This window comes from Bos taurus, chromosome 22 (assembly GCF_002263795.3).
Source record: "Bos taurus isolate L1 Dominette 01449 registration number 42190680 breed Hereford chromosome 22, ARS-UCD2.0, whole genome shotgun sequence".
NCBI classification, from domain to species: domain Eukaryota; kingdom Metazoa; phylum Chordata; class Mammalia; order Artiodactyla; family Bovidae; genus Bos; species Bos taurus.
In genome coordinates, this window is record NC_037349.1 from 45,999,317 (window position 1) to 46,022,056 (window position 22,740).

The 22,740-nt window shown below is 42.6% G+C and overlaps 1 protein-coding gene across 6 annotated transcripts in view; it reads right to left on the minus strand.

Moving 5' to 3' along the window:
* Positions 1-22,740, minus strand: part of CACNA2D3 (calcium voltage-gated channel auxiliary subunit alpha2delta 3) — a 900,236-nt gene that overhangs the window by 81,028 nt on the left and 796,468 nt on the right. For all 6 annotated transcript variants that reach the window (XM_059879667.1, XM_059879666.1, XM_059879665.1 and 3 more), the window contains 4 exons: positions 15,173-15,234; positions 13,876-13,920; positions 7,692-7,754; positions 4,414-4,484 (listed from right to left, as the gene is read on the minus strand). In XM_059879667.1, coding sequence (XP_059735650.1) covers positions 4,414-4,484; positions 7,692-7,754; positions 13,876-13,920; positions 15,173-15,234 — 241 coding nt within the window. The remainder of the gene's footprint in view (positions 1-4,413; positions 4,485-7,691; positions 7,755-13,875; positions 13,921-15,172; positions 15,235-22,740) is intronic.

The window sequence follows — 22,740 nt, forward strand, 5'->3', positions numbered from 1 at the left end:
CAGGGATGGTGGTGGAGTTCATGCCCACAGACCCACCCCAGTGCTGTACTGTGAGGCCACTGATGTGCAGTGACTACTTTGGGGGTAGGGGGTTATTAGTGATTTTAAAATGGAGAGGAGAATATTAGAAGAAAAAAAAATGTCAGACATCTGGAGATCTTATCCAACAGCTGATCTTTTACCTCCTACGTGTAGTAGCTTTGCAGTTTGCAAAGCATTTTTATTTCTCTTATTTTAATTGAGTCTCACAAAAGTCCCATCTCACTGAAATTCTTATTTTGCTGACGAATAAACTGAGGCTCAGAAAGTCTGAGGAATCTGTCCAAGTCCACACAGTGACCATTCTGAGGCTCAAACTGAAGTCTTCATGGTTCAAGCCCCATGTATCAAAGAAACCCTATCAGAAATCTGGACTCTCCTATGATCGGCTATATATATATTTTTCTCACTTTCCCCTAGATATTTGACACTGAGTTTGCATCACTGGGGGCAAGAAGGGGTGGAAATAAATGAATTCTAATAAAAATATTTTGAAAGCAGATATTCTTTTAGTAGTTTTGAAAAGGGCAATGTCACTGCCATGGAGTGTGGCTTCTGAGAAATAGGAATACAAGCTCTTACTGGATACGAACTTGGGTTAAAAGAAAACAGCTAAAACGAAAAGCCCTAAATGAGTCAGGGCTACTTAGGGAGTTCATTTACTCTCCATGATAAGAATAAAGAAATAAACACAAAAAGCTGACCAGGAATATGGTATCTTATGAGAAAATATGTGAAGCCTGGGAACATGACTTGGTTTAATGATTTATCAACTTCAGTTAAAAGAAATCTGGGTGATCTTATCATTCGGCTGGCCTCCCTTCCTGAAAGTTCTGCTCACCCAGATAAGTTACTGCTGAGCCAACATCCTCCTTGGCTATGCTTCACTTTGTCTCAGACAAAACTGAAGGAAGCTCCATGCACTACACAATGCTACTGTATACAGAACCAGGTAAAAAGCAGAGGCTAGAAAATTCTCCTGGTGCTTGCTTAGACTGCAGGATGTTTGAATCCAGTTCTGTTATCACTCTGTTATATGGAGACAAGTTCTTAACCTTTCCAAGCTCCACTTTATATGAAGGGAATGGCAACCCACTCCAGTATTCTTGTCTGGAGAATTCTATGGACAGAGAAGCCTGGTAGACCACAGTCCATGGGGTTGAAAAGAGTGAGACATGACTGAGCAACTCACACACACACACGTATACACATGTAGATCCAGCTTCATGGGCATGTGGCCTGTGTAACTGCACAGAACCCTACCATTTTGAAGGGCTGCATGCTTTGTTTACTGCTCTGCTCTTGCTGTCATGAAATTCTCAGTAATTTTTGAGCAAAGTCCCCCATTTTCATTTTGCACTGGACACGGCAGATTAGGCACTGGTCCTATTTACACCTGTCTCTCGAGTTGCAGGAAAGGACTGCAAGAGTTAAGATCTGTTTGCAGCCTAGGCCTGGTATGTGGTAGGTGCTCCTGGAAGATAGCTACTGCTACCTGCATCATTCTCATATTGCTGAGGCCACGTATGTTATCTGGCCCTGAGCACTATGCTTTCTATAAGCTGAGTGGATAGAGTTGAATCAAAGACTCAGCCTAAGCAACCAAGAGAGACCACCATACCTCTTAGACTGCTTGCACGTGAAACTGAAGAACCTTCTCAAAGCTCCCTCAAGTTGGTAATTTGTTTGCACAGATCAGTGTCTTCTCTTCCTCCCACATGGCACTGCAGACCACAAGCGGATGCTCTTTCCCTCTGATGGCACCACTAAGTAGACTAGCCATCAAGACACCTGGTAAGTGGCCAAGCAACCAAAGAAAGAGTCCGTGCCAAGTAGGCAAGCATCGTTTTGCTTTAGAGAGAGAGGCAGTGACTATGGATCAGTGGGGAGAGATAAAAGGAGGTTGATAAAGGGAGATGGCATTCATTCTTCACTTTGAGCTCTGCTGTTCTGAAGAAGATGGTTTGCAGGCTCTTGGGTATGAAAGGAGTTTCTTTAGGACTGGGTATGAGTAGACCAAACGAAGAAACTTTGTGCCAGGGTGCACTGTCCAAGATGCTGAGATGGCAGGTCAACTAGGTGAATGGACCTTGACCTTTACCATGTCACCAAAGCAACTCAGCCTCCATACACCCTGTATTTGGGAGTGGGGTGCAGTTAAATACGGTGCCTGACATCACACCATTATTTTCAGCTACATCCTTTCAGGGCTTCTGAAATACAGACTTTTTCTGATAAAAAGGACTGTCAACCTTATTCTCTGAGTAAGCATGCTGGAAAAGGCAAGGGCATGAATGTTTGAGTTCCAAAAGGACGGCAGTACCCCAATACTGGATGGAGACCCCATTGCCAGCTGTCATGGGAAGCCTGTTGTGAAATATGTGAATTAAAAAAAAATCATCTGGTGCAAGGTAAAAAGGAAAATCAAAGATCCATAGCAACAAAAATCATAGCAGCAGCTAGCAATTACGGAGCCTTTAATATATGCCAGGCACTGCGTCAGAACTTTATGCTTATTGTTATCTCCTTAACTCTGACAGAAACCTTTGCAAGTAATTATTATTAGCATCTTCATTTTTCATGTAAGGAAACCAAAGCTTGGGGTGGTAACATGACTGACTAACTCTGAGCCATGCAGCTAGAAAATGTCAAGAACCTGGATTTGAACCCAATCCATCTGACTTGAAATCTCACACTCTAATTTCTGTCCTGGCCTCATGAGGGGCCTTTCAAAGAGGGCTAGGAGGTTTGTCAGGTAATTCCTGGATGACAGCACTTGCTGTTAAAATTGAAGAGAGAGTCCCAACTTTCCCCTTTTCTCAGATGTTAGCCACTTTTGTAGAAGAAAGCTCTAAATTCAAGTTGTTCATACTTCACCCACAGTAATGAGAAATCTAGGAACTTAAAATACTGCTTCAACCTTCCCTCTCTCCCACCAAACTGTTTGAAAGGAATATCCAAGAGGGAAGAGGGGGGAAAAAAGTAATTTTGTTAAAAAAAAAAAAAAGTTGAAAAATATGCTTTCAAATGAGAAACACGTGTGTGATTATTCTCCCTCTTTTGTCTCTCCCTACCCCCACCAAGTTGAAAACAAGCTAACACAACACAAATGTACACATCCATGTAAAGACACAAGAAGCCGGGGTGCCTCGGACGGCAGACAACCCAGCACGGCAACCCCAGGGCAGCTCCATGCCCAATTTTCAAGCTTATGCACAATGACTCCTGGCAAAAAATGTACTTGAATTTTAAAGAGGGAATTGAGCAGGGGTGAACACTCAGGCAGGCTGGAAAGCAAGTGTGTCAGAGGTTGCAGAAGTGCTGGAGTTATGCCATTTTAACATATCATTTCTTGTTTCCCTCTTTCTGGCACAAACAAGCTACAGAATCTCAAAAATTGGGTCATCATTTTTGAATTCCCTGCTTTCAGCACAGCGCTCAGTTGGTCTTATTGACTAGCTTAAAAGTCTGATTTCCTGAGCTAAAACTTCCTGTCCATTCAGCTGCAGGGGAGTAATAAACTCGGGGACTGTCTTTCCCACTGGCAACCACTGTGCAATAGCTCTCACAGGCGAGCTGGGTTCCATCCTTGTATTTCCTGATATTATATATTTAACAGCATCAAATATGTCCGCGAAAGTACCACTTCAGAGGCCACCACTCTCCCTGGGAGGCTGAGGCGAGGAAGAATTGACTTCTGGGGGGCATCACTGGCATCCTGGTCGCGCAGGGCAACGTCCCTTCCCATCAGTTCTGGTGTTCCCACAGGTATGGCTGGCCTGCCCAAGAGGGACACGGGGCTGTGCGCTTCACTCAAGAGTCAAAAGGAGCCCTTGCAACTCAACTGAGCAGTCCCTACCATGAATTCTGAAACCTCTCGGCTGTGTTCTAGCAGCAGATTTAAACTTACCTCTATCTGGGAGCATGTTTTGTGAATTTTTACTTGCTTTTCTAAAATTGTATCGAGTCTCTAAACATCACTTTCCATCCCTGAGTTCCAGATTTCTAGCAAGTTTCACCAGTTTGTCAGTGTGAGACAAGACACTCTCTTCCTTTTTTGACCAGATGAAAATGTTTCCTACTTCTCTGCAATCACTTGCTTCAGACCAATATAATCTCCTTCCAGTGCAGGCCCTGACTTCAGGACCGGCCTCTAGTAAATGCTATGTTAGGGGAACAGGGAACGCATTGTGAGCTGAGTTTCTGAGACTCTTAACACTCATGCAAAAGGCATCAAATTTCAGGAGATCTTCTGGAGCATGAACACAGCCATGGGGTCAAGTCTGGGCTTGCTTTATTTGACCTTGGTTTGTTTTATTTTATTTAGGCAACCTTTCTCGGGAGGGAGGGGGCAAGGAACCATAAAATCCTTACCTTTTAAAGGAGCCCATTGTTAACAATTTGTTCATCACAGCTCCCTCCACCTCACCAAAAAAGTCTCCAGTCTGTGGGGAAGAAAAGACGACCCAAGAGGAAGTGTAGATAAATAATGTGCCCAAACACCAGAGAAGAAATAAAAATGGACACAGTTTGTGTCCTGGAGCTGACAAGGGCAAAAGGAGATTTTCAGGACTACTGTTACATAAACATGGAAAAGGTCTTAATAGTCATGAGAAGTTATGGGATTACAGAGTGAACAAATAAGCAGATGCGGATGTTTCAAATACATGGCAGGGGTGGGGGGTGGGGTAAGAGTGGCATTCAATAACACGTGCTAAGTGCTGGAAATAACACACACATGCACACGTGTGCACATATGTGCACATACACGCGCATGTAGGAGCACATGCACACACACTCTTGGAAGGAGGCAGTAGGCATTAATCTGCTCTCAATTCCTTGGGAATAAAACACTACTTCATACAGACAGAAACAGACTGTGAAAGGGCTTCCTAAGCAGTAAGAAAAAGAATTGTTTGTAATTCCTAAATGACCTGTTTAGGGATATACAGAAGGGATATACATCCCTTCTTCATCGGCTCTATAAATTTGCTACAGTGGAGAAAACATCCTTTCTCTAAGTCACTTTCTGAGGAACATCTTCATTTTGTCCATAGGCAGCTAATATGTTGACCAAGAATAAAGCTGTCCAGATCTGGGAAGAGAAGGCTCGGCCAATCAGACCTCCAATGGCTGACTCCAGCTCTGGGACTATCTTCAGGGCACTCCCCCAGTGCTAAACTTCTGCTTCTGCAAGTCTAGTTCTTGGTGTTGGCCAAGATTTGCAAACTCTGAATGGTGGAATGAAGGATTAACATCCTCGGGCATCCCTCCAGACTCCTGGAGCCAAGGGGGAAGATGTATCCAGTATGGCAGAACAGAGCTTGGACCAACAACCTTCCTCTGCCAACAGACTGGAAGGGGCCAGTGCAGACCAGTAGAGAATCCCCATGTCTACTGTGGGTGCTCTCAGAATTTGTATCTTATGTGGCGGAGAGTAGAGAGCATTACACTCAGAGCCCAAATCACATAAATTCCACATGTGTGTATGTGCTCATTCATCTCCAACTCTTTGCAACCTCACAGACTGTCACCTTTCAGGCTCTCTGTCCATGGAATTTTCCCAGCAAGGATACTGGAGTGAGTTGCCATTTCCTTCTCCAGGAGATCTTCCCGACCTAAAGATTGAACCTGTGTCTCCTGCACTGGCAGGCATATTCTTCACTGCTGAGCCACTGGGGAAGCTTCTACATAAAGTCCATAGACTTTGTATTAACTAAATCCTAATTTCCTTGTAATGGTGTGACCTCAAGTAGGCTCTTAGGAGTTTTCAGGCAGAAAAGCACATACAGGCTTTGCCAAAAAGTCAGAAAAGAGGAGGAAAGAAGGAAATGACATTTCACTGATTGAAGATTGAGCATGGCCTTTTTCACTCCAGGGAAACTTGAACTTTTGGCCAACTCTGTGGGTATGTGCTGCTGTTGGGAGCAACAAGGACATGAGCATTTCCTGTGTGTAAATATGCCAGTGTCAGTGGAACTGGTTGTTAGATGAAGAAGAATTAACCTAATTGGGGTACAGAAACCAGACATTAAAGAAGCTGGGGCAGGGCAGGCTCCGTGGGCTATTCCACCCATGAGTAAAGGAGGGAGCAGAGGCCACATGTAGTGGCTATGGCTTAGGAGAGGCCACTATTCCAGTGGCTCATTGTGTTGGCTGGTCCAAGACTCACCACTTAAAGACATCTGCCATGTCGTTCCCCGCCAGGATCAGGTTCTCATCTCAGCCCTCCATGATTATGGCAGGACGACAGAGCTCGTCTTCACAGGGGATTAATTTGGGTTCTCACTCCTCCCAGACACAGGGGCACATTACCATAGGCCTATGGCCATTCCTGCTCCCATGAAACTGACCACATCTCATGTGCTTATCCTTCCTATCTAATGTCCATCAACTGTCCAACATCTAGTGACGTCCAGCATCTGAGGAGACCATTTGTGAGCAGTTTGAGTCTCAACTATGTAATTACCATCGACCAAAGGTACATTTAAAATCCCACAACATTCTCATAGATAAGAGGGAAAACTGAAGCACAATTCCACATGTTACCTGGAGCCCGAGTTCACAGATTAACAAGCCACTGAGCTCAGACCCTAAGGAGCCATACTTAAGGACAATTAACTAATTTATTAGGCATTAATGGGTCTATCACACTGCTGACTATTGAAACATTTTAAATGATGTAAATGAAATCTCATTATAAAATGCTAGCATCCTCAAGTATTAGAGTAGAAGAAGACTTCTGCAGTCAACCATCCTCCGTTCATAGACCCCACCAGGAGTCCCGGCAAGTTAAGGGATGTACCCAATATTCCAAATCGAGTTAAGGAAGAGAGCTCACATCAGAAACCATCTGCCTCCACCTCTGGTGTTTCTTTCCTATACCATATGGCTAAACTGATTTGGATTTGACTTTAACATGCTAATTTCATTAACTGCAGAGAAAGCTTTCAGGCACCAAGTTTTAAAGGAGAAACTCATGTTTCTCTATTACAATGCTATTGATTTTAACTCTTACTTTGATTTCCAAATAAAAGTGGAGCTTTCTTTGCTGAGCACCCTAGCTTGGTTTCTTTCCATCTCTCCCTCCTGCCCCGACACTGCACACGGCTAAATCAAATGAAAAACATTCTTCAACTATATGTGGATTCTTGGCCCTCAGTGTTGAGAACCCAACTTAATCCTTGGACTCAGATAACTGACTTTTAAAAAGGAAAAACCAGAAAGAAAGCCATAAAGAATAATTATGTTGACATACATATATACATATATTTGTGTGGATGTATAAATTATATATAAAGATAAAATATCAAAATATTAAAAGGAGGAAACCTCCTTAAAATTAGCCGAACTCTTTCAGGCACCTCCACACTTGAGGTAAAGAGTTCTATAAATGGAACATTTTATGTGTAAGAGAGCAGAGCCTGGGCTCGGCACCCCTCCTCTCCTCCCTGGAGGTAAAATCTCTTTAGGGCCTGCTGAGAAGTAGGCTGTGACATTCTTAAAGGGGTGGAAATAAGGTTTTATAATCTCCTGCTATTACCTCTCAAATACAGATCATTGTCTCAAAGTTTCAACACCATATTTCACTTCCCTTGACCCAAGCACAGTCTGGGATCCTTACTGTAAGTAGGTAGAAATTCCTCACTCACCTGAGTGTAGTCTTCAGATACCAGAATAAATCCATTATTGTCTATGAGGTAACAATTTACAGTCTAGAAAACAAAAACACCACAGTTTCAACCTTGGGTCCTCAGACTGCTTTTACATGCAATGATGTACTTCCAACCTGAGAGACACCTATTGTAGGCTGTTTTGGGGGAACTGGAAATGCCAGCTGGCTCTTGGAGTTAAGCACAAAGTTAGGCTGACCCCAGCACTTGTTTTGCAAAACTAACAAATAAACTTTAAACACTAAGCAAGCCTTGAACATCCCAGATTGGGATAAAAAGAAAATGCATTTAAAAATTATTTATTACAGTTTGTCTTCCTTTTTAAAAGTTTATATGACCTGAATAATATTTCCCAGGAACAGAGTGTCCAGAGGCCTCTGAACCTGTATTAACAGTGGCTGAAGTGCAGGCTGTTTTGAAAGCAAAACGACAGCACAATGCCATGACTCTAATGATGTATTAATGAAAACACCGTGTCAGCTCAGAAGACCATCAGGGGACCAGGTAATATTTTTTAATTTGTTCATAGACTTAGGCAGGGGGGAAGGGGCAGACTTCTGTTAAAGGGGCCCCTCAGGCCTCCTAAAGGTTTTCAAACTGTGTTTTTAATTGGGAGCTGGATTTGGGGGCAGGGCTGTTAGCTTTTGGTAGCTCAGACTTATAAATTGTAGCAAGGTAAGCCCAAACCTCTGCTTCCCCCACACTACTTTAATCTCAAGTGAATGATTTGCTACAGGCTAAGTTTTAATTACAGTGCTGTGGAGTTTAAATTTAAGGTTTAATTCCGTCCTTGATGTAACTCAGTTTCTATTTATTGCAGCTTTACATACCGACTGCAACATTTAATTTGTAACATATCTTTACCGTGAGCTAAAGTCCCCTAACTCCAGGCCACTGCAGGGCTGCTTTTTTTCTGGGACATTTACTTATCCACAGAGTTGATTCTAGCGAGACACAGAAGTACAGCAGTAAGCTAGTTAGAAAGATGCATCCTTTATTAGTAGGCAATGGTGGAGATTCAGCAGGAAATTAAAAGCCTTGCTAGCACCTTTCAGAAAAGAACTGGCTGCTTTGGTGAGCAAGTTTCTCTCGGTTATTCAAAGGGGCCAGGTGAAGGTCACACTCTTGTTCTTCAGAGAAGCTCTTGGCTGCATGGACGCTATATTGGCCCAGCTGGGAGTCCTGACAGACGTTCCCCTTTTGTAGGAAACAGCACTGTGAAAGCACTCACAGAGCCCGGCTGTCCAATATGGCAGCCACGAGGTATGTGCAGATTTCAATTTAATTTTAAGTTAATTGGATCATATGAGACAAATTGGAGATATAGACCTTGATGCAAAGGGGGCTTAACCTCCATTCAATCAATAAAACTACCTGCTGAGCATAGGAGTGGCCTCCATATACTGACTCTCCAAATCCTTACAATTGTGTAGAGAATCCAAAGTCATCCTAACTTACCCTCCATCCCTAACTATAAAATAAATTCCTACCCAAACATCCCTAGTCAATCGGTATTACTGCTATTAGACCTATAACTTTGTGGTCAGTCTTTCTCTGCAAATATTAGACAATACAAGACAAACACAAGGCAACTGAAAATCTTGGGAAAGAAGCAATATTTCCTGAAGTCCATGAGGGTGATACTGGAGATCAGCTCCAATCACACATGAAACCACTGGCACATCAGTACCCACAAGAGATAAAACACTCAGGAAAAACAAAACATCACCACCAATAACATGAAAGATGCTTCCAGAGAGAATGATTTCAAAAGGAAGAGAATAAGAGAAGCTCCCGGGGAAACTGATTAAAGTCCACTATATGTCACCTCCCTTGTGATCACTTTGAGAAAATCAAATATAAAGTGAAGGATTAAATATTTTGATTTTTATAATTTTATCTGAAATATTATACTCCCCACTCCCAAACCAAACATGTTCTTTGTTAATAGAATCAGGATATGACTACAGTTACAAATTTATTAAGTTTAAATTTGTTAAGTAAAATAAAATATATTTCACCATTTCCACTCTATTTAAAGATGAAGCTTCAATAAAATGTTTCATAATTTGACATAAATATTTGGTTCTTTCCCCACCCTCATTTCTTGGAAATGATGACCTCAGCCCCTTATAACAGACAGCACTGCATGGAATCAACGTTGGCCTGGGCATTAGGAGATTCACTTCACAGTTATCAGCCTCTGTTTCCACTCTCATCTGGTGTGGAAGAAACAGAAGTGACAGTATGCAACAAAGATTGTCAACCTTGCAAGGATGTTGTGTCACTGAGGTAGAACTGGGTCCCTTAATCTGAAAGGTGTCATTTAGTTTTCATTACAGGCAATATTGTTACATTAGGGATATTCAGTCACTGTGATGACTTCATAAACATCTCCCTGGCAACAAGCACTTGGATTAAATTATTGGGAAGTACGGTGGAATGGAGTAAGGCCCCTGAAGTTAAGTGAGCAGAGTGCTGCGTTATGAAAGAATCAGAGTAGAATTAGCCAGATTCTAGTCTGGATAAATTGTTTTCTCTATGTCTCTTTACAGTAGTTAATTGCCTTCTCCATTCTCCCTCCTCCAGTAAAAGGAAATAGAAGAGATATTTTGTCGGCTTTCCCTCACTATGCTACTTCTGCCCCAAATTAAGCTGAACTTCTCAGGAGTCTGTCCATCCCTTTGTGACAAGGGCAGAATGACAGGCTGAAGGGCTTGGGCAAAGCAGGAACTCTAAGTTTGACAGACATGGCAAGCACCCATTCCACAGCCACCTGTGACAAAACATTCAAAGATGAAGTTGTCTGGAAAAGGCAGAAATAAAGAGCTGGTGACGGTTGCCTTAAAAGGCAACTTTCTTCAACTCTTTGTTGCCTCAATATTGTTCAGAAAGTCTGATTTCTGGTCTCAAAAGCAGGTTAGGTAAGATACCTGAGGTTAGAGCCCCAAACCAGGCCATGGTAGTTGGGCTGTCACAGATAGTAAGGAAAACTGGGGAGGAAGAATATGGAAGTGAGAAACATTAGCACTAAGCTGTGTTACCTGGAAGGTGGTATTATCTCTGAGGCTAAGATACTAGCTTGAGAATCAGAGACTTGGACACTTGGAACCAGCATGACTTTGAGAAAAGCCTTTTAACACCCCCAGTCTCAGTTTCCTTATCTGCATGATGGAGACAGCAACAACTATTTCAAAGAGAAGATTAAGTAGGCCAGTGAGTGCAAATTGCTGAGCATGGTGCAAGGTGCGTTATGAGTCCCCAGAGAACCATGTTTGTGTCTCTTCAGCACCTGCTGTGTGCCCTCTTTATGAGTATCTTTTGGAGACAGAAGTTGTCACACAGTTTGTAGCAAGAGGTTGTGGAGGCAAGTCAGCTGATAAGCACATGTGCTCATCTCCCCTTCTAACCAGTTAGCTCCTGGAGGACAGGGTCTACCTCTGACTCTGCATCCCATTGACTCCTGGGGGCTGGAGGTACCAGGGATGTCAGGAGGGCTCAATAAATAGGTCCTGAAGGAAGAAGTCAGTGTGAGACAGGTTGCCTCTCAGGTTCTGAAGTTAACAGTCCCTTGGGTGGAATGAAGCTCCTTAAAGTCCTCAGTTAGGCCCATGGCCAGGCCCTCCATGAAGAGGTATCTATAAGCTTGGAAGACATCTGGCCAGACTGACTCCACCCAGCAGCCCAGGACACTCAAGTCAAGGGCCCAGGGAGGCCACTGCAGGGGGAGACAGAGGGACTGGATCAGATCCGAGGCAAAGTGTGTCTGATAAGTGTGTGGGAGTTGCGCCAGGTCTTCAGTAGAGAAGAGAAGCCAGAAGCACGTGAACTTAATGATCCCCCACAGCTGTTTTTAATGGGGACCTGATCACTTGAGGGCAGTTGGAGGAGTGGAGGGACATGGTCTCAAAGACTTAATTAAAAGCTATGAAAGGGAATGACACATGGAAAGAGTCTGCTGAAAGGATGGAAAGGGGCCTGGCTTTTCTTTTTAAAACTATGTCAACTAGGTGCCTGAAGCCAAAACTTTAGAATCAAAATGGGAAATGGATGATAGCTTTAAAGTGCAAAATGGGGATATCTGAGCATCAGATCAAGTTCAGCGATCCAGCCTATGCCACACTTAATTTTCAAGGTATGAAGCTTCAAAATGATATCTTAATAAGGCTCCATCCCCAAGGCTATTAAAGCAGATATTAGTACTGAGGAAGATATCCTACCTTGTGCTTACTATGCCCAAGGGACTAAAGTTTGTATGTGACTTCCACCTGAGGTTTTAGATTCAGGCGAACCACTACATGTGTCTGCAGACATTTTCATTTGATAGCTAATGTTTATTGAGGGCTTACCACAGGACAGGAGCTGTGCTATAAAGTTTCCATATATTATCTCATTCATCCTCACCATGACTCTGGGGGTGTTTCTATCCCCAGTGTATAGCTGAGGAAACTAAGGCAAGGCTTATTACTTTCAGAGCCACAGTTGGAAGCTACTCTGCCTGCACAGCCTGTACGTTTAACCGCTGTGCTAGACCACCTGTGAAATGAGTCACTGGATAACTAACATACATTGCACTTTTCTAGCTCTAAGTGGGAATCCATTTCTACTTATTTTTATGTATGAGAATGCACAGAGGCAGTATTAGGCTGTGGGAAGATGACCACCTCTGACTTTATTCATTAAATTGTTCAACCAACTGTTTGTCCATCCAATCAATCAACCAGAAACCAGTCAGTCAACCAACCAACTATCCAAAGCACCATCAGTCCCACCAGCCAACCAACCATCCAGCCAGTCACGCAACCAATCAACCAACTGTCCTCCGTGCTTCTAACACAAGTTGGAGTTAGTAGCTTAACACAGGGCCTCGTAACACTGATTAATCAATGCTACTGTTGAGCTGTGCGGTCTTGAACTGAGCATTACAGTAAGACAAGTAATGCCTCAAAAACAGAGGAGAGGTTTGAAGCCACTTGACTAGCCTATGAACGGCATTCCCAAACTTACTGAAAGGGTACTGGTCATAAAACATCACAGGGTACTCTTTCCTTTGGGAAAATTATCTTTGATCTAATGGTCAGGAGAAGTCAGGCTTTTGCTTTTACTCTTTGAATAGTAGTAACTCATACAGCTATTATGATTTTGTTTTAACTGCTGGATATTTAAGGACTGAGCATTTTGTACTTTACCTTCAGCCCATACTCCCTCTTTTATATTTCTTTACTTGCCTTTTGTTTGCCTATTTTTTTTTTTTTGAAATATACTTCTAATCCATATTTTCTGTGTTGGAATTATGTTTGGTTAGGACAGCAGCAGGATTTATTTAATCCCTGTGGTAACTAGAAGGAATGTAAATGAGTGATCATTTATAAGCTCCACTTTATGTATTGACTAATGGTTTGGCTGACTCAGAGAGAGAAGGCTGCCTGAGCCAAGGTGAAATGCTACTTCACATGTGGTTGATCTAAGATGTGGGGCAGAAGGTACATGGGACTGGATGCTATAAAAACTTAAATCTGATGGTCAAACTTGGGACAGTGGTATATCTTTTTTATTCTACTGCTCATGTGTGGAATTCAAATTTGTCCTCCCAAGACTGAGGGAGTGAGATAAGGAAAAAGAAAGAAGGGAGGGAAAGGGAGTTGTAGAAGGGAAGCAGTATGCTAGAATGCAACATGCTGAGTTTTCAACGCTTAGATTTTTAAGCTTCTTTATTACATGAAATTAAGCAAGACATTTAATTTACCTGATGCTCAGTTTCCCCCTTTGCAAAGTGGGACATATATTCCAATCCATTTTACTAGGTGGTTAAGAAGATGAAAAGAGGTACCACATTGGTAGAAAACTCTGAGAATTGTAGTGAGAGTTTCAAATGTCAGTAATTTGTATTGTGTTCTATAAAACGCCAAAATCCCAACAGTGCTGTTCATGGGACATTTAAATTATACTTTCCCAGCTCTCCAAAACTATCTGATTGGGAGAAGAAAGGGAAAGAAACAAAGCAAATGTCCTTGGGTTTTTGGAGACTGGTTCACAGCAACCTCTTAGATCTGGCTCTGTGAGACATTCCCCCTGTGAGAAAGCACCCTCAGTCATTCCGCCACCACCCCACCCCCCGCCCCAACTTGATCAGAGCAGAGACAGGCCCAGGAGACCATCATACCTCGTCGTCACAGCTGATTGAGCATTTGCCATCCAGAGAGGCGCACTGTGAGGTGAGGCGGAAACAAAAGGAAACATGTCATTTGGACACACCAGCATCTGCTAAGGCTGCCATCAGGTTACTGAAGGGCAGCCCATCAGAGTCCTCGCCTGTTTCATCCGAAGGGAATGCTCCAGGATGAATCTGCCCATCCTCTCTAGGATGAGTACCAGCCCCAGACAGTAATATAAAAGCTAATCTGGGGGACTTCCTTGGCAGTCCAGTGGTTAAGACTTTGCCTTCCAATGCAGGGGTTGCGAGTTCAATCCCTAGGTGGGGAGGTAAAACCTCATATGCCTTGCAGCCAAAACACCAAAAACATAAAGCAGAGGAATACTGTAACAAATTCAATAAAGAATTTTTTTTAATTTTTAAATTTTATTTTATTTTTAAACTTTACAATAGTGTATTAGTTTTGCCAAATATCGAAATGAATCCGCCACAGGTATACCTGTGTTCCCCAAAAAGACAACTTAGGAGTAACCTGGTTCTTTTTCATTTTAATTTATGTTGTCCATGTTAATTTATGCTTTATTCAATAGTGATATCTTTTTAAGACCTCAAATCTTTCTGTAACAAGAAATATAATTAAGTATTTATTTAATTTTAAATTATTTCCCACTGACTTTTTAAAAACTTCTGTGTTCTTGATGCATAAATTCCTAAAGTATTTTCATTTGAAAAACTATATACCATCTCAACATATAGACTTGGACAGATGGAAACATCTTATGTGTTGCCATTCCCGCTGAGTTACTGAACAAACACCACTGATATTACTTCGTACAGAATACACAGTGCAAGTAAAGAATGTTCCCAGATTATCCAAGGCAGAGAAGCCCTCGGCCAAAGAAAGCAGATGCATGCTTAGTATAACCCAGCTATGCAGAATCCTTCAAAAACGAAATAAAGAGACTCACAAATAATTGGGCATCATAAGATTTTTAAAAAGTCACTATGCAAATTCGCAAAAGTCCCTGATATTTAGAAGAAAAAGTTCTCTTTACAGTGGTCACTATTTTGATCTCACAATTACAGCTGTTTTCAGGAGCAAACTCTCTGCTTTCTCAGCATGTGGTGTCTCACATGCTGTCAGTCCTTTACTTTGCACTGAAATGAAAGGTAACCTGAGCAGCCCAGCAGTTCATTTTACAAACATTCATCGGAAATCTGGCACTTTTAGGCTCTGGGTACTCAAATGTGAACACCTGTATAATAACAGTGTTGCTAATGCTTCAACATGCTGATTATAACTTACCTGTCTGCTGGCAGTCCAGAACTTCCTTTGGAAAAATTCAAGTTTCATCTGAATGCCTACAGCTGGGACAAATTATAAATGAAACAAGGCATTAGAGATCTCTTTACACAATTATTTAAGATTATCATAGAAAATTATCTGTCAAGGCAAGATGCTGATGTAAGCATATCAGATAAGAACACTTAAAAACTAAATTTACAGTGAAGCATACAACTAAGACATTTTATTGTTCAGGTAAGGAATGCTCAAGGTTACCTACACTCATATAACTTTTGACAGGACAGACTGAGCACAGTGCACATGGCTCTTTGGAGAGATGTTACTTGAGTGTTTCTAAAATTCATACACTTGTGGTCAACACTCTGCCCAGCACAGCTGAAAACAGGAATAGAAGTAAAAAGGATATTCAGAGGATCGTGGTTTTTTCAGAGTTTCTGTTTCTGTCATTAATGCATAAACTTGTGTACCTAAAGGTATATTCTGCAAGTGTTTTGAGATATGAAATTTGAAAAGTTACTTGTCATGGGTTGATGTTTGCAAGTGAGTCCCTTGGTCATGATGTGACTTAGTTTAACTGGTCCCCAGTATCCACACTCAATGATCTTCTCTCCCCAGGAACTCTGTGGAATTATATAGTTCTTTGCTTGTCTGTTAAAAGTTCCCTAAAGCAAGAGTGAAAGCTACTTCCAGTGAGAGAAAGGTACAGAAATGGAGGAGGTTAAGAAAGTGCTTTGAGATTTTGGGAAGAATTCGAGGGAACCTTAGAACTATGCCATGAACAAGCTCACAATATTTCTCTCTATGAAGTCAAGACAAAGCAACTCTTACAACCATTAGGAAAAGTACTCAAGTCAGAGAAAAAAGTTCATCAGATGGCGAGAAAACTCTAGAGGAGATGGAAAGAAAAAATGAGATTGTCCTAGAAACACTATACTCCCCACAAGGGGCACCATTTAGCCCTGGGCAGTTATGCAAACTTCAATCCATGCACATAACCTTCCCAATTTTTGCCATATCTGCACACCACCATGGCTTCCCTGGTGGTTCAGTCAGTAAAGAATCTGCTTGCAACACAGGACACCTGGGTTTGATTCCTGGGTCAGGAAAAACCCCTGGAGAAGGAAATGGCAACCCACTCCAGTACTCTTGCCTGAAAAATCCCCTGGACAGAAAAGCCTAACGGGTCACAGTCCATTGGGTCTCAAGAGTTGGACATGACTTAGCCACTAAACCATCACCATCACAGTATTGTTATTTATCTTTCCACACTTTTTTCTTTTGCTGAAATACCTACAGTAACTTCAATCCACATAATGATATCTAGTAAAAGAAATACATGATTACCAACCCCCCCAAAATTCACTCATATACTTTTACCTTGCCACCGTGTTAGATGCCCCCTGACACCTCCCACCTTGGGAAAACATTGCTGTGCTGGCTTCAGGAACTTGAAGATTCATGAAGACCTTGGGTTGTTACCCTTGTTATTACCAACTGCATTTCTACTTCCTAAACAAATCTTTGAAGCAAGACCTGAGAGTCATATTTAACTATGACATGTACACTTAGACTTATCTATCTTTGCACTCAGAATTTCAAGTTAAGCATAGCTGCAACACACAGAATGGAATTCTCTGAAAGGTACCATGTCAGTACTCTGGGTTCATCCTGCTTTGCCTTAAGTGACTACCTTCTGGACCATAAGCTCCCTAGGGACAGGAACACGTTCTTATTCCCCACTGGATCCCTGCCTCCAGCATGGGGCCAAGCACATAGATGGCCTATTGGTAAATGCTTGCTTTTTTAGAAAAACCATTCAGGTGATAGCATAGTCAGTACCTAGCTAGCTAGCTAGATAGAAGAGTAACATCAGTGTGAATTATAATCATACCCAAATAAAGGTTTTTCCGTGGCAGTTCCCAACACATTAGAACCATATGGGGAACTTAAAGAAAATGTTCTGATGCCTGGTGCCTTCCCCCTCCACAGTGGGGAAAAAAAAAAAAGTGAAAGTGTTAGTCACTCAGTTGTGTCTGACTCTTTGCAACCCTATGGACTGTAGCCCACTAGACTCCTCTGTCCATGGAATCCTCCAGGCAAGAATACAGGAGTGGGTTGCCATTCTCTTCTCTAGGAGATCGCCCCGACCCAGGAATCAAACTCGGTTCTCTTGCATTGCAGGTGGATTCTCTAACATCTGAGCCACCAGGGAAGCAACCCCTGCCCTCTACCCCGCACCGCCCACAGTAAGACCGTTTAAATCAGAATTCCTGGAAGTGGAGTCTAGGCACAGCTATTTTAAAAAAGCACCCCAAGTGATTTGAATGTGCAATCAAATTGAGCACGGTTACTCTACAGGTCTTACTAAAGAGAGTAAGCTGTCCATGGAGGAACTACCACAATATGGGCCATTTGGTCAGACTACAGCAGAAGCTGCTCTTCCTAACTCTGGAGAAAATCTCAGAGAATACCTGTAGGAAGCTGATATTGAAGCCTGAAGATAGTCACTGCAGTTTCAAATGAATCTTGTCTTCCAAAATGCCTGACAAGCCATATCACTACTGGAGACGAGCCAACTGAGGAAGCTGTAAATCAAGGTGCTGGCTGGGTTTCTGGTCAGATCCACCAGCAGGCAGGGGTGAGAGTGTGCCCTGGATTTAAGAAGGGGCTTGGACCAAGTATCTCTGGTTCTACTAAAGATAGGGAGGGATGGCAGAAGGCTGACTTCCATGCAGAAGGCCTCAGGACTGTTGAAACATTCAATGACTGGTACTTAATATTTTCACAGGCCCAGGTCAGCAGTCACAGCAGGCTTCGAGACTCCACAGGATAAAAGCAGAGGCTTCCCTGAAAGAGTCACCCCACGGTGACCTTTCCATGATGTTTCTAGTCCGAGCAACCCAGAGCTGCCCCTGGCCCACCCATCGTCTACTGAGTTCCCCTGTCAGTCACCCGTGCCCTTTCTGAGCACCCTTCCCATTCTCTGAGGGAGGCCCCATTTTCACCTCTCTAATGAAGCGAGCTGCTCCCTCCTGGGTGTTTATCCATCTAACATACTTGCAGCCTGCTATCATCTGCCCCTTTCGGTCTGTACCCCAGCTCCTCAGAGTGCTTTAATCTTGCCTCATGAGTCAGTCCCTCCATCCCATTAATCATGCCTGCTGCTTCTCTCTGATCTCCCTCCAGCAGGCTGCATCCTCTCCCTGGTCCTGATGCCCTAAACTAGACATTGCTTCCCTCACTCCTCATTCACTCCCTGTCTGGGCCATGAGGTCGATGCCAAAGGACTCCCAGACAGTCCTGACTACAATGGATCTGCACTGTTTTGCCCTGGCTGTGTTTTTGTTGCCCCTTCCAGCAACTGTGGCCCATGGTTTCCCCCTTCTGAGTCTGTAGTTTGTTCACCTACAAGTTAATATACTCCAGTACTCTTGCCTGGAAAATCCCATGGATGGAGGAGCCTGGTGGGCTGCAGTCCATGGGGTCGCTACGAGTCTGACTGAGCGACTTCACTTTCACTTTTCACTTTCATGCATTGGAGAAGGAAATGGCAACCCACTCCAGTGTTCTTGCCTGGAGAATCCCAGGGATGGCGGAGCCTCGTGGGCTGCCGTATATGGGGCCGCACGGAGTCGGACACGACTGAAGAGACTTAGCAGCAGCTTGGATTAAGAGATTCACAAGCCCATGGGTGGGCCAACTTCATGACCAATTGTTCAGTGGCCTTTACACCAAGATCTAAGCTGAGTAATAAGGGGAATGAGACCACACACTCCCTCAGAGTCTACCTGGGGAGTAGTCACATGGTAAAAGCAACATCAGAGGCTTACACAGAGGACTGTGGAGCATAAAGAATGGGGCAGACTTGGCCTGGAGGAGCTGACAAGAACTTTGTATCAGATAAAGCATGGAGATCTGACTCATAGGAAAAAAACAGAGGAAAGATGGGACTCAAGTGCAGAAACAGCACAAGCAAAAGGGTAGAGCCTTTTAAAAAACCATACTGTCTTCCGAGGCTTCAAAGAATGGGAGTGGGGAACTTGGTTGTGCAGGCTGAGGTCAAATGGAAAATGTCCTTGAATGTCAGGCCAACAAACCTGAAGAGTACCCTGTAGGTCAGGAGTTGGTCCAAGGGCCAAATTCACCTCTTTTTGTCAATAAAGCTTTATTGGAACACAGACAGCCTTATTTGTTTATACACTGTCTAGTACAATGGCAGCATTGAGTGGTTGCAACAGGGGCTGAATAGCCAACATAGCCTAAAGTGCTTACTATTTGGTTGTTTACAGAAAAAGTTTGCTGGCACCTGCTTTAGGGCTGGAAGAGCCATTAAAGATATTTCAGTAGACAAGTGAAAGGATCTCAGATCCATATTTTAGAAAGTCCACAATGAACGCCTAGAACAAGAAGTACTGGGGAAATGATCTGGACAGTGGGAGATGAGAGCGAGATGAGTTGAGTTATGCAGCCACAGCCACTGGCTGCATCTGGCTAGTTATTTAAGTACAAACTGATTTAAAGCAAAAAACAACAAGCAAACAAACACCAAAAACCCTTTAAAAACCAGAATAAAAATTCCCCATCACAAACAAAAGTGCTTAAGGGCATCCCATGCCAATTGTATTCAGAAAAACAAATATAAGCTTTCACAAACATAAATTTAGCTTCTCACTATTTTCATTTCTTGTTCTTTTTTTTCCTTTTTTCAACTTTTAACTTTTTCAACTTTTACCATGTGACTACTCCCCAGGTTAACTTTTTAAAAAAGAATCATAATTATTTTAGCAAGTCCCCCCCTTCCTCCACCCCCACACATCCTAAATGGAACCTGAGATATTTGTCATGCCCATCTATCCTGTTCTTTCAACATTTCAAACCATAATGGTATATTCTGATTCAAGTCAGTCTTGCTAATTTAATAAGAAAAACAAGGACTGAAACGGTTTTAGCGAAACCCAAGTCCCAAAGAGAATGCAGAAAATTAAAACCCCATTCCTGGAGTTTGAAATCTTTTAGACAGTCCAGAAAACCATCAACATATTTTTCCTGGAATTCATGGTGCTCCTAACTTCCATCTGATTGCAAAGGCTCCATGGTTCCCTATCAGGAACTTTCAACACAAGGATGGAGACAGAGTTCCCTTTCCATAAAAGCATCTGGTGGTTCCTTATTCACCTCCCAGGGGCAGAACACACCTAGAAAAAAAGTGTTCCTTAAGATCCTTCCCAGCACCCTAATATTGTGTAAGTGTCCTAGGTCAATGACCCTAAGATACTGGGATGGTCTTTGGAAATAACAACATAGCAAAGTCATTTTTACGAGAAATGCCACCCCAAAGAGCCCCAGAGCCTTTCACGTGAAATATTCATGCATTGACAGCACTGACATTTCATAATTTGGCTTCAATTAGTCGGTTACTATTCCTTAACACACCTCAATCCTCTAAAGAACACCTGGGTACTCATTTTCAGCTTAGCGATACAGACTACAGAGCTTCCATGTAACCTTTCCATTCAGTCTTCTTTTTTCCTCAACTTTCTAACATCCTTTCTATCTATTTTTCCCCTCCTTCTCTTCCTCCCATGTTTTTCAGAAATCAGGTACAAGCTAGGTGGTCAATGGATTGAAATGAAGACATGAGGGATGCAACAGCCAGGGATGGAGGCCTGGGGAGGGTGGTCAAATCACTGAAGAAAGGTTCACCCTTCAGGATGCTCAGAGCTGACAGACAAGAGCACAGAGCATCACTCAAACACCCGCACATACAGGCACTTCATTTGCAGAATGTCAGTGATTGTTGCTCACTCACTAAGTCACGTGTCTGGCTCTTTGCAACCCCACGGACTGCAGCATGCCAGGCTTCCCTGTCCTTCACGGTCTCTCGAAGTTTGATTAAATTCATGTCCATTGAGTCGGTGAAGCCATCCAACCATCTCATCCTCTGTTGCCTCCTTCTCCTCCTGCCTTCTGTTTCCCAGCATCAGAGTCTTTTCCAATGAGTTGGCTCTTCACATCAGGTGGCCAAGTACTGGAGTTTCAGCTTCAGCATCAGTCCTTCCAATAAATATTCAGGGTTTATTTCCTTTAGGATTGACTGGTTTGATCTCCTTGCAGTCCCAGGGGCTCTCAAGAGTCTTCTCCAACAGCACAGTTCAAAAGCATCAATTCTTCAACGCTCAGCTTTCTTTATGGTCCAACTCTCACATCTGTACATGACTACTGGAAAAACTACAGCTTTGAATATACAGACCTGTGTCAGCAAAAAGATGTCTCTACTTTTTAATATGTTGTCTAGGTTTGTCATAGCTTTCTTTCCAAGGAAAAAGTGTCATTTAAATTCATGGTTGTGGTCACCATCCAGTGGTTTTGGAGCCCAAGAAAATAAAGACTGTTAATGTTTCCACTTATTCCCCATCTACTTGCCATGAAGTGATGGGACTGGATGCCATGATCTTAATTTTTTGAATATTGAGTTTGAAGCCAGCTTTTTCACTCTCCTCTTTTACTCTCATCAAGAGGCTTTTTAGTCAGTGGTTTAGTACACTGGAATTGGGACCAATTGCTGACCTCAAAGGCTCTAGTCCTACATTGTCCAAATTGGTGGCCACTAGCTACATATAGCTATTTAAATAAAAATTAAATAAAATTAATTATTTAGTTCCTAAATTGCATTAGTCACATTTTAAGTGCTAAATAGCCACAGGAGGCTAGTGGCTACTGAGTGTACTGGATCCAACAGACCCAGAACATATTCATCACCTCAGAGAGTTTAACTGGAGAGTCATCACTGATAACAGGAACACAGCAGAGGAACTGAAGACTGGTTTCCCTTGAGAATTAAACATACATTCCCCACAGATCTGTCCAAGCTACCCACTCCCTGGAGGTGGAAGAAATGAGGATGACTTATGTATGAAGGATCTAGAGCAGACAGACCTGCCCATGTGAGAAGACCTGGATTTGCAAGGGGAAGCTGGTAATTAGTTTGAGAGAAGCCCAAAGAAATCAACGCAATACGCTCAGTGTGGCTACCACCCCCAAGATTTATTTATTTTGCTTTATAAAATTTGAGAATACAAATTACATTTCCAGTGCTATTATATTCAAATGCATTCAAGATGAAATCATGCATGCATCTCATATCAGGTTAACAGACATGCATTCAAGTGTAATCCGAGACTCACCAAAGAACAATGTTACATGTAAAATTAGAAATAAAATAACTTTTTCATATTGTATTCATTTAGAAATAATTTTCTGTGGGCTTGGCCTCAACTTGCAACATACTCCTAAGAGCACAAATCTGGTTTGTAAAACAGTGCTCACCATGCTTGGCACGCAAGCTCACATAAACACCCCTACCTCCATTTGCCCAGTTCCCCAGCCATGTGATATATTCACATACAAATCCAGGAGACAGAAAAATAATCCTACTGCCATCAACAAATTATAAACAGGAAAATATTTACCAAGAGCTCTTGTTGTGAACCCTGCTTCTAAGACAGCTAAGTACCCTTGGATACATCACTTCACTTCTGTCTCTACAAAGAAAGTCACATGAACAGGAC